The sequence below is a fragment of the Canis lupus genome, chromosome 12 (genome assembly GCF_011100685.1).
Source record: "Canis lupus familiaris isolate Mischka breed German Shepherd chromosome 12, alternate assembly UU_Cfam_GSD_1.0, whole genome shotgun sequence".
NCBI lineage: Eukaryota > Metazoa > Chordata > Mammalia > Carnivora > Canidae > Canis > Canis lupus.
This window is the reverse complement of record NC_049233.1, coordinates 32,978,804-32,991,806: the sequence shown is the minus strand read 5'-3', so window position 1 is coordinate 32,991,806 and position 13,003 is coordinate 32,978,804. Positions and strand designations below refer to the sequence as shown.

Here is a 13,003-nt window from a genome sequence, read left to right as displayed (position 1 = left end):
GGAAAATAGGATCAATAATGAGCACAGTTCATGGCCATTGTAAAGCAGAAGCATTTAATAAGTGTGATGATGAGGAGGATGACAACAATGACAACATCAAAAGCTGTATTTGCCCAAAGGAGAAATGGACTAGATGTGCTTTACACAAAATAAATTGTGGGTATACAGGACGGCTTCATCAGCTCTTTCTGGAATAAATGCAGCAAGTGAAAGCCTCTCCTGGAATGTGATAATAGGGAACTAAATATGAAAACCTAAAAAGCTTTCCTTCTGCTTTCTAATATTGTTATGTAGTAGAGAATAAATTCTCTTAAATGTAAGGTTTTAGGCAAGAGGCTGGCTCTACAAATGTTAAATAGAAATTTGAGATAGTTGCTAACACTTAGAAACTGAGAGATTGAACAATGCAGCTTCCAGCTTTCCTTGACAATTATCTGCAGGCACTGCCCATCTTCTCTCATGGCAGCTGTTGGCTGGAGCAGACAACCACTCTCTGCTTTGCCACAGACCTCCGTCCTCTCTATTGCCTCCCTAACACTGATGAGAGTTTTCTTTCTTTTTTTTTTTAAGATTTTATTTTTATTTATTCATGAGAGACACACACACAGAGAGGCAGAGACACAGGCAGAGGGAGAAGCAGGCTTCCCGTAGGGAGCCCATTGGAGGGCTCCATCCCAGAACCCTGGGATCACACCCTGAGCTGAAGGCAGATGCTCAACCACTGAGCCACCCAGGAATCTCATGAGCCATCCAGGCATCCTGGGAGTTTTCATTATACTTGTATTATCAGTTTTCTTCTCCTAAAGATAGCACAGCATTTCTTAATCCAGGGCCATTTCTTTACTACCTTAAGGGTCAGGAAACTTTCTCCTTAAAGGACCAGATTTTTTGGATCCGTGGGCCCTGTGGGCTCTGTGGATTATACAGCTCTGTCCTTGTAGGACAAAGGCAACTGTGGGCAATACATAAACAAGTGATCATGGCTCTGTTCTAATAAAACTATTTACAAAAACAGGAGTTGGCTCATGGGTTACCTACTGCATGTTTGCCCACCCTGATCTACATTACCCACTTCACCTCTGTGGTCATTTGGTTTGTGACCTCTCCTTTGGGTATTTTCTCCTCTTCATCTTGATTTGATTTTGTGAAGGCAGATCTGGTGTGTCTCCATGAGAACGTACTGCTTATAAGGTGTATGAAAGTTACCCTTTATATGCACCTTTATCTGGTATATATATATATATATATATATATATATATATATATATATATATATATATATATATTTTATGAGAGAGAGAGAGAGAGAGGCAGAGACCAGAGACACAGGTAGAGGGAGAAGCAGGCTCCATGCAGGGAGCCCGACGTGGGACTCGATCCTGGATCTCCAGGATCCAGCCCTGGGCTGAAGGCAGCATTAAACCGCTGAGCCCCCCGGGCTGCCCTGGCCTTTTAAACCAAAAAAAAAAAAAAAAAAAAAAAACCCACTTGTGTCAGGAGACCTGAATAGGCTCTGCTAGAGGCTTATTTATAGGTGCTGCTGATTAAGGAAAAACTTCCTCAGGGGCCTTGTCTTAAGAGGAAAACATATAATCATATGCTTCATTACAACTTAATATAGTTAAATAGAAGCTTATGGGATAAATAAGGGAAAATTACTTACATCTCTGCTTATCTACAGACTTGAGATGGATAGAATCAAAGATAATTATTCTTTTAAAACTTAATAATGCTTTGTTCTATATTATTGCTTTTGTGTGGATCTAATTGTAGGCATAACAGGAAGAATGAGATCTTATATATAAATTAGGATCTCTGTCTTCCTTATAGAAGTATGTGAGATATATATAATAAGGCCACTTAATAAGAGTAGGCCATTAGAATAAGACCAATAAAAGACATGTGTAATAAGACCACTAAAATAGAAAAGAAAAAGAAAACCACTGAGAAAGAAGGAAAGTAATTAAATCTAAGCAAATATATAATTGAACATGTTCAGTGTTTTGGCTAAATGCCCGAGGTAAGATGGCTGAGATGGAATGAGATCTCTATAAAACCATATCATCGTGGCACATACAGGTTGTTTTACATCAATTTCTTCCTGCCATCTTTACGCTAATAGGATGAAAACACTGCTTGTATGATGGGTTGGGTAAATAGCCTAAATTCCTGTTATGGGGTGCCCTGCCTCAGAGAATATGCTCCACTGGGTGATCAAACAACCTTTGAATATGACAACGGGAAAAAATGCTCCCTAGGCACTTAGGCCCTCATAAAAGTTCACATAGGGGTGAGCCCCTGATGGGAAAACATCTGGGACCTTTGTAGGTGCTTTACATAGGCTTCTAAGACATCAATCACTGATAATGATTATAATAGCACCTATTTATTAGATGCTTTCAAGGCATGGAATTTAGTTTTAAGGAAGGTATCATCCTGTCTTGTAGATGAAGAAACTGAAAGGTTAGTGACTTGCTAACATCACCCTATTCACAAATGGCAGAGCAAGACCTGTCTTTAAATCTTGTTCTTCTAACCACTGAGCTATACTTTTACTCCCTGCCTGGAGATTGATCACCTATTAGGGATGATGCAAGCCACAAGGAGAGTTGTGTGCATAATTTTAAATCTGCTAGTAGCCACATTAACAAAGGCAAAGAATCAGGTGAAATTAGTTTTATTATAGTTTATTTAACCCATGGTGTCCAAAATATTATCATTTTATTATGTAATAAAAACAAGAATTGTTAATGAAATATATTTTAAAATTTATACCAAGTTTTCAAAATTCCAGTGTGTTTTACACTTACAGTTCATCCCAATATGGCTTAGTACATTTCAGTGCTCAATAGACCTATGTGGCTAGAAGCCAACATACTAGAGATGCTGAGGTCTCCTTCCATTTTTAATTTCTAAGAAATCCAAGTCCAGTGGAGGAATTTTATCATCATCATCATCATCATCATCACCATCATCATCATCATCGGTCTCCATCCATCCTTTCCAAAAGCACTTACTAAGGCCCTCTGTGCACCCTGCTGGGCTAGGGGAGGCAATCCAGTGCCTTGGGCCAGTTCACAGCCATTGGGGCTCTCTTGTTCATGTATGCAATCATTTGTGTTTCAGGTGAGCCTGGTCCTGCCAGCTACGGGAGGAATGGCCGGGATGGTGAACGAGGCCCCCCAGGGGTGGCAGGAATTCCTGGTGTACCTGGTCCTCCAGGCCCTCCTGGCCCTCCTGGGTTTTGTGAGCCAGCCTCCTGCACCATGCAGGCTGGGCAACGGGCGTTTAGCAAAGGGCCTGACCAGTGAAAAGCTTAGTGCTGCATGGCTGTCTGCAAAAACCATGTCTGGCAAAGGAGCTTGAAGGAGAAACACCACCGAAGCCAAGGCAAAAGATGACAATGCATTACCTTCATTGTTATTACATGTCTTATTTGACAGATTTAAAACAATGGTGCTATTCAATAAATGCTCTTCCCTTTCCCTTGGAGGGGAGACAGGAGAGTCATCAGATAAAAAAAAAAAAGAAAGAAAAAACAACAAAAACCTAAAACCCTTCCTTTAAATAAATTTATAATCCTATTCCCAGGATGTTGAACTTTAGTGTGCTGTACACATGTGACACATCATGGGCCTTTGTGCCAATAAACAAGAACGACTGTTTGGTTTCCCTTAGCTGTAGTAGTTATTTTCATTTTTTATTTAGCTGTTGTTCTCAGATTACTGTTTCGTTTATACAGAGGATTATCAGACTAGTTAGGAAGAAACCTCATAGTAGTCAATAGAACTGGTGCTTAAAATGCCCATCATTGTGTCCCCTTGGCAGTGGCAAGAGCATGCTGGGCCGCATGCAATGATTTCCTAATGGCACGTGTTGGTTTTTGTAGTCAGCCTGGATTTTTGTTGAACTGTACTGTATCCCAAAACCATTAATTTTTCTTAGCTCTTCTATGTGAAGCAAAGAAGGAATTTTAATATCCTGTCATTCATAAGTTTTAATGAGATTATTTATTTTCAAGGTTTGAGGTAACATCCCTGGTTGTACCAAAGAAGAAATAAATATGGTTTCTTAATCTCTTGCATGTTTTCTTATGATTAATCATGTTCAATGAAAAGAAGTCACTGAACTTAGGAACACTGAAAAATTTTAAATTACTGGTATTTCCATAGTCACGTTTATATTAGTGCTTTTTTTTTCTATAGAGAAATTAAAAAGCCCTTCCTGTTCCTCAGTGGGTGTTACCCTGTGACAGAAGTTCTTTGTATGTATGTGTGCTACCATAGGGGAAAGCTTCAAGGACTTTTTGAAATTTTAATGAAAGCTATGGGGTCATCACCTAGAAAACACATGAGTGCATATGTACAAACATGTTTGCAGACTATTTCAGACTTCATAGACCACATAAGTGCTTGGTTTCTAGGTTAGGAACCACTGCTTTCATTTCATTGGTTTGTTAGTTTCTTTCTATTCAGAACTTCACTGCTGCAAAAATGATTTATGTTTCACTATTTTTCTTAGACATTTTATAACGACAGCTCAGCTAAAACACTGTATTCTTATCAATAAGATAGGTATTGCCCGACCACTGAAACACTTTATTACTATTTACATAGTCATATTGCCGGGCTGTTTTATCGACATTTCTATGAACTATTGATCAGACTTAATATATTAATTTTATGTCATAGTGCACACAAGTAACTTCTCCCAAGGGCATAGCACAGTGCTCAAAACAGTCAATATCTTCAATTAGTTTATGGAATTCAGTTCTCTCAAGTCAAGGGGGAGTGAGCCCTAATAGGGTCTTTGATACGATCTTTTTCTTGTGTTTACTTGCTATACATTTAAAAGTTTTAGACCTATTTGCTTGGCCAAATCAATCATTACATAATTTGTATTTTTTTTAATTTTTAAAAAAGATTTATTTATTTAAGTAATCTCCACACCCAACATGGGGCTTGAACTCATGACCCTGAGATCAAGAGTTGCGTACGCTCTACCAAGTGAGCCATCCAGGTACTCCCCCCCTCTCCCATATTTGGATTTCTTTAAAGCTGCTTATGGCATCTAGTTCTGTGCTTTGAGCATGAATTGTGCTAAGGAAAATTATTCCAACTTGGTTACAAAAATGAGCGCCATTTACACACACTGAGAAGGATGTTTTTCCTTCATGTGGAATGGATAATTTTTGGAAATAGAGATATCTAACTACTTAAAATGATCTTTATATAAATGGCAGACCTTTTTAGGTACTGCAACATCTAACCAAATAAATGCAAAGGCATTACTTTATCTTTTCACAAAGATGGTTTTATTTTTACTGGAGTGACATAATCAAATACAGCAAAAGAAAAATTAACCAAATAAATAGGTTTCCCAGTTCTATAATATTGTATTCATAAGAAAATTTTTAAAAAATAAAATTTCAAAGAATAGTTCATTTAACTATTTTACAAACTTGATATATAAAAGGCTGAACAAGCTCCACGGATACCATAAGCAATATTGGAAACAACCACTTACAAATAGATTATGCAAACCAGCACATTCCAAATGGTGGGAACAATCCATTGTAAATTCAGTTAAGTGAAATAGTTTACAGAAGCAGTAAATACTTGACTGAGAAATTGCAAAGAAAAACATCCAGCAAATCCTCTTCAGTGAAAGAGCGTTGATATTTAATTAAGCCAAATCTTTCTCTCTAGCAAAATAGATATTTCCAAACATCTTTGAGGTATTTTTAAAAGTTGGATGAAGCACTCTCTGAGAGAAGAGTCTGTGAATAATTAAGGTTGGTTAGAGACTGGCATGTTACTCAAGGACAAATGATTGCTCATTTATTTCTAGTCAGTGCTTCTATGGCATTACGATATGATTTTCATCCCAAATATCTGACAGGTTGGTTAAGAACTATGGAAATCACTTCCCAGGTTGAGTGAGCACAAAAATTCACTGGCATGGTTTGGGATAATTGACTTCTGTCTAGCAGAAGAGTATGAATGAGTAGTCATATCAATTATGTGATTGATTTGATTATAGACACTTTATATGTCAAGCTGTCTAAATGAATATTGCTATTCTTCAACATTACTAAAATCTGACTTATTTGCCATCTGAAATAAGCTGATGTAAATCCCTGCTTTAGAAGATCACCTCTGACTGTATTATTTGATTTTTTGGCTGCAACAGTGTTTCTGACATATAATATCTATAATTAAAAATTAATATAGGAAGAAGATAACTAAAAATACATAGAATCATACCAAATATAAAGAAAATCCCCTTTTTCTGTTAGCCCTGGCAAAAGAAGTGAAAAAGTACTAATGAGAAAAAGTACTGGCAAAGTAGTGATTTTGCCACTTATAAATTTTGCAATGGACATAAGTGGTTTTAAATATTTTTAATAAAGAATACTTGTGCTCTATAAATATAGGCCACGTATTTTTTTTTAATTGAGTAAAATACTCTTCAGTTGTACTTAATTGTATTCAGTGAGTTTTTGATCTGGAATGGTGGTATTAAGTGCATATGGTTCAGTAAATATTAAGTAAAAATTGTTAACCATTATAAGGTATGACTGTAAATACACATGCTCAAATGCTCTTTAAATGATTAGTGAGGGGAAGTGTAATATATTTGTTAGATCCAGTTATCAGAAAGGGAACAATCATATTATTTTTAGTCTTAATAAACGGCAATCTGTCCTTTCTCCTTCACATGCTTCCACATCTTACTCTTGATTCCAACAAGTTTTCTAAGAATAGCTAGAGAGAGAACAAATGAGGGAAACTGGCTCCAAGAAACTACTTTTCTTTTTAAGATTTATTTGAATTTGTCATTAGCCTCCAAGTTGAAAATCTGTCTGAGAAAAGGCTTGAGAATATTCCTTAGAGAGCACCTGGTTAATTTATTATATAATAAGGGGACCTGAAGATGAGAATAGTTAAGAACTATGTAAATCATTTCCCAGTCTAAGCAGACATGTAAATCCACTGGCATATTTTGATAAAATCAATTTCTGTTAAATAAACATGCTATGTTTCTTATTTCCTTATCATTAATGACATAAGAGCTTATATTTATGAGAGTTAACTGTGATATTTCTTATCTTGCTCAGGCCCCTCTATACCAATGAGTCTTAAATGACTTTAGTGAGGCGATCACTTTTGTAGGACAAAAGCTGCAAAGGATGGATCGTTCTCCGACTTTTGTTTCTGCTTGTAATCTTTATCCACAATCATTAGACCAGGCTTTTTATGAGCTCCCAGGGAGATGGGTAATAAACTTAATTATTGTGAACCAAGCACTGATTCCTGTGACAAGCAAAAGCATAATTTCCAGCACAGTATAAACATGAACCTGCAATAGTCCAGTTTACAGGTTCCCTGGACATCTGTGTGGCTCATGCTTGGTATGCGAGTGCTTTGGGGGCATCTTTGTGGTTGAGACCTACCAGAATGGAACTGAAGTGTGGAGCTTCAGCCACAAGAAGTGGTGAGGCGGTGAAGAGTAGAAATGATGTTAATAACCACACCTTAGAATTCCCTGATTTAGGGTCAGATCCTTTATTGCTAAGATAAGCGAAAAGCTCATTATGTATCATGAACATAGAGGAATCAAGGCTTCAAAGCATTATATCCAAGTGGGATTTAGAATAAAACTAGTGCCATTCCACTTAGCTTGAGTATGTCGAATGAAATCTTAAGTAGTTGGATGAGGTAAGATAGAGAACAAACAAAATAGGGAAAAAATACACCTTAAATGTCATTTTAAAAATAAATAGTTATAAAATATGCCATAAAACAATCTGAATTTAAATACATCAGTACACTGAAAAATATTTATCCCTACAATATACTTTAAATAATACAGCAAAATTAAAAAAATGTAAATTAATTAGCATCTTTATATCCATAAGCTTATTACGGTCAGACTACACACACCTTTATGATAAACTTAATTCTTATTGAAATACCGCGTAAGTTTAATGAAATCTCCTACTTGATTAGCATTCACTTTTGACAAATACATAAAGCAAGTAGCTAACTCCTTGAGTAGTACCATGTACCTATCACTTATTACTGTATTATCTGAACACAAAATTTTTTAGACCTGGCTTTGGTTTTATAAACCTGCCTTATCTTTGAGGTAAGTTCTTGCTCTTTTGGGTCTGCTTGTCTGAGTGAATTTTCTCTGTGCTCAATGAGTTCTTCATTCAGTTTAAATCGATCAGTTAGTCTGGCATGATTTTGTTGAGTAAAATGTTTGGATTATAGCTCCAGCTACCCAACATAGTAAAACTGAAGACATCCATTTGTCTTGTTTCCTGAGTTTCCTAGTGATTAAAAATTAATAGAATTAATGCTACCACTGCCAGCCAACTAATCAATGACTTCAATGGGCTAAGTCACTTAGAAATACCAAGGCATAAAAGATACAAATTCAATTCTTTCCTTCATTTCCTCCTCTGAGAAGCCTGTGTAGTCTCTGTGAGAGGAAAGAGGATAGAAGGGGTTGAGATAAAGGGCATGTCCCTCAATACTAAAGTACTAAGAGAGAACATTGGGAAGAAAGAACAATAAACACTTATGTGTCTTAAGAAAGTGAACACAGGCAAATGTGAAAAAAAATGAAGAACAAAAGCAATGAACCAATCTGCAAAATGATTCTGAGAATTCATTGAAAAAAACTGAAGAATATAATTTAACCTAGAAATTCTCAATCTCAGGGTATTATTACCACCGTTAGGAAAATTATAATGGTAATTTGAAAAATAGTGATGCTTATCTTGCTTTTGTAAATAATGATATATTTCTAGAAAAATAGAAACATTGTACAAATCTAATTTTTAAATTTAAAAATTTTAAGTATCTTGAACAATATGGAGATTTAGATATTGTATAATTTTATACAATGTGGTCTACTTCTTGAGATAAGCTAAGTGCTTTTTACTTGTCCATCAAAAGAGAGTATCCTGTCAAAAAAGTAGGATGAAAAGTAGGTGTTTTCATGTTAATCACTAAAATATGAGGGTTGTATACAAACTAAAGTTACCAATAGTAAAGTTGCAAGTTAACCAGGTATATAAATCCACTTAAGAAATAAAGTGGAAACAGCCAGGAATCACAGGTTATTGTGCCTTCTTCATAAAGATACTTAAAATGAGGAAGAACATAAATTAACAAAACAAATTAACAAAACACAAATTGATAAGAAATTATTTACAAAAGTAAAAAAAATAAAATAAGTGCAAAGGCAAGGGTCTGATTTAGTTGTCCACTAAACTATTTCTAGCCTTGTATTTCTGCAAGTCTGTTCAGTTCTTCTGATTCAAATCTCTTTAAACACCATCTTGTGGACAAAAGGAGGTATATCATAGTTTCTCAACAGAAGAGAAAGACTGCAGAAAAGCTAAGTCTTATTTAACTCCTAAAACATATTCATAAAAAAATATTTTATAATCCAAACATTAAATGGCATTATTATAACATATCTTAAGATAATTACTTAAGTTCTGCAAGTGACAAAATTTATAATTTCAACAATGTCATGAAATATAGAGATATGTATGGGATTACTTTAAAATCATTAATTAAATTACTGTGATCACATAGTGAGAAATTTCACGGTTAAGACTGGCGTGTTTCTCTTATAGTTAGGAAGAAGTGGTTAATGTATTCAGTAGGAAAGAACAATGAACAAACTCATGAATTATTCTTCCTTTTCTTTAGATTCCAAAGGCTATGAATATTAATTGAAGTCATATCTTGTTCTTTGCTTAGAAAGAATTTTATCTGAAAGTGTTAATTGATCTTGGTATAAAATGTTAGACTGGAACCTAAACCTACTTATATAGGGCAAACCTAGTTTTAATTACTAATTGTCATCCTGGCCTATAATTATTCTGGAATCCAAATAAGAGATAATTCAGGAAATTTGTTTTTTTTTTTTTTTTTTAATTCAGGAAATTTGATAATTCTTCTTCCCTGCTGTAGACACCACTGACATCTATCTGAAAGTAAACAAATGCTTTGGAATGGAATAAAATGATACAACAGAGTTTGCAACCACCACGTTATGTAGGGGAAGATATCCCACCCTACTTTGAGGCCTTAATTATCCACTTTCTTAATATTAAGGGAATTAGGCAACTGCTGAATGTCCATTTTGTTTGGTGTTGTGTTAGCTGGGCCCAGCCTTTCTCACTGCTCTTGCTTGTGGGAGACAAGAACAGGTGTTGGTGGGTAAATGATACGTAGGGTGAGAGGAGCTCGTTGCATGTGGACTCCGTCCCGTTTTTCTACTTATGCCAAAGGTAGGTTAAGTCAGTTATAACAAATGAGCTTGAATCAACGAGCTCTACTGTGTAATATGCATCATATAACATCAAATTCTCCATCCTCCTTAAATCACCTGAATAAATCCAATTCTTGGAATAGGAGTAAACCAACCCAGCATTAATGGAATTTAGAAAAATAAAGGTTCCTAAATATACAATTGGTGAGAAAGGATGCATGATATATTCTGTGGAATTAAAATGAACAGAAGTTATAAAACAAGAAAATGAACTGAGTCTTTATGACTATGTGAAACTCAAAGAAAACAAGGAAAAAATACATTGATCACCATCAGCAAAAAAATTCATGAAAACATGAACATGCTAAAATAAGTATTTCTGGGTTAGCAAAGAGGCAAAAGGATAAACAACCTATCAAATAATGTGAAAAAATAATCTTTGAAAACATATAAAATGTGTAGCTTCATGACAAGTTCAAGTAAATTAAGGAGTGGCAAATGAGTTGTAAGCTTTCAGAAAATTCAAAAAATTAAAGTTCAACAAATTAAAAGCTCAAGATATACACATAGCACCAGATTTTGGATCTCTGTACATTTCTGGGAGGGATAATTTATCATTTCACTAAGAAAATGCATATGTATACTCTAATCGTGTCATCTAAAACACAGCACCATTGTAGGTATTGCACAGGAAAGAAAATGAAGAAAAATCAATTTAAAGTTAAAAACATTTGAAATAAATAAGATAACCTTAGAGAATAAAATAAACAAACCTGGAATTGAAATATACAGCATAATTCAATATGAAATAACTCAAAGGTTGTGTGTGTGCACAGCCATATAAACAGTACCTGACCAGCAAGCAGTTCATTCATCTATAATGAAAACCAGTTCAAATCATGGGTGCATTTCAACAAAAGCCTCCCTACACAGCCCTGTTCACAGCTTGTTCCAATCTCAGTGGGCTTGTCTCTCTAAATTCATTTTTTCAATGAACAGATAAAAGCAACCATTCTAGCCTGTTCTAGCCAAACTAGAATTTGCACTGCTCTTTGAAGAGGTGGGGCTTCCTCATCTCTGTGGCAGGAGGGCTCTGGGCCACACACTCACCGCTTAGATTTCAGCAGCATCCTCATGCCCAATGTTCAGTGGTTTTCAACCTCTCAGAATAATGTATAGCTAGGCAATAAAAATACTTTAGTAAGTAATTGGGTTGGTGATCACTGTACTTTCGCTCCTTGTCAGAGGATGCGGTCTTTGCATGTCTGTTCCCCCTGAAGTTAGTGCTAACTCTTTGGTCTGAGCACTACTTGCATGTCCCATGGCTTTCCTTGGCTTCCCTGTACCTCTTGCTGCAGCTTCCTGAGAATAATGTTTCTCCATAAGAGCTTTTGGGCTTCCCCTCCTCAATATGCATGTGCAGACATCACACCATCATCTTCTAGATCAAGGAGTTTCTTTCCCAATTGCTACAAATCCTGTCTTTGTTCTGATGGCCAGTTCTTGTCTTAAAACCGAAGAGTTATCCAGTTGGAAGAGTAATGGATACAAGGACTCCAAAGCCTTGCTAGGCCATTTCAGCTTCAAAGGTACCAAAGACAGCTTGATGCCTTCACCATCAAATATCTCTTAGGGGAAACTGCCTTCTGTTCCCCAAATGAGAAGCTCAGTGAAGAGACTGCAGTATTGGGCTTTTCTTGTGGAACTGTCATACAATTGGACTTTGTTCTCTTCTTTTCATGCAGCACATATTCATGCCAGTGGTGACTACTTTGAACTGAGCTCATACAGAATTAACAAAATCATTTCAGTCATTGGCTATGGTGGGTTTGGGGTTCCCTGATAAAATAGCTTCCTGGTTTTTTTCCAAAATGAGTTATGAAGTGAAGCTCTTATTGCCTATTTCTCTGCATAAGCAGGATGGATATAGGATAGTATAAGAATTCTTCAGCTATAAAAGTAGTCAAAAACATTGAGCAGGAGCAATGCATTATGTCGAAAAAGTTGAAATCTTTAGCAATGATGGTAAATTTAAACTCCAAGAAATCTTTAAATCTGAAACTTAAAAATTCAGAAATCAAAGGCCAAAGACAAGTTGATAAGATTAGAAAATATACATCACCCTCAGCCTACTAACTCGAAAGATGTAATTTCATCTTGAAGAAGAATTAATGATAAGATTTGCTTGCTTACTTCATAGAAGATCCTGAATAAAAATCATAGTAATGGTGAAGCAAAACATATGGAATGAATTTGGGAAAAGATGAAAATGATGATATCCCAATTACTATAGGAATAGGATTCCAATTGTGCTTTTAATGTCTGGCCTACCAAAAACCAAAATGAAAAAAAAAGCCACCCACATATCATGAGGGTTTGATAGTATTAAGATAGCTCCAATGTCAAGTCTTCCTCAGGTGTATTTATTTCCCACCTGTCCGCTGACGAGCATGAGACACAGGATAGAGGCAATCTTCTGGATTACATCTTCCACTAGGTCCTGGGGGGCCCTGTGGCCCTGGGGCACCTGGTGAGCCTGGCAAACCCGGAGCTAATGAAATAAAAGACCCCCATGAGAATGCAGATCACATATGGCTCTTCCTCCCTCACTCCAACCAACATGGGTCATTCAACTTCACCTTGTAGCAACACATAAGGGCCACAGGCAAGAAGGTGCAGTTCCTGTTTTTAGAGGCTTTCTCGT

General features: G+C 36.0%; 2 protein-coding genes across 3 annotated transcripts in view; one reads left to right on the top strand and one right to left on the bottom strand.

Moving 5' to 3' along the window:
* COL9A1 (collagen type IX alpha 1 chain) overlaps nt 1–4,075 on the top strand; it is a 90,386-nt gene extending 86,311 nt beyond the window's left edge. Inside the window, exon 38 of the mRNA XM_038554447.1 lies at nt 3,127–4,075. Within this exon, the coding sequence (XP_038410375.1) occupies nt 3,127–3,311 (185 nt within the window). The 3' untranslated portion in view covers nt 3,312–4,075. The remainder of the gene's footprint in view (nt 1–3,126) is intronic.
* Nucleotides 4,076–5,297: 1,222 nt separating this feature from the next.
* COL19A1 (collagen type XIX alpha 1 chain) overlaps nt 5,298–13,003 on the bottom strand; it is a 310,139-nt gene continuing 302,433 nt past the window's right edge. For both annotated transcript variants that reach the window (XM_038554446.1, XM_038554445.1), the window contains one exon: nt 5,298–12,850. In XM_038554446.1, the coding sequence (XP_038410374.1) occupies nt 12,723–12,850 (128 nt within the window). In that variant the 3' untranslated portion in view covers nt 5,298–12,722. The remainder of the gene's footprint in view (nt 12,851–13,003) is intronic.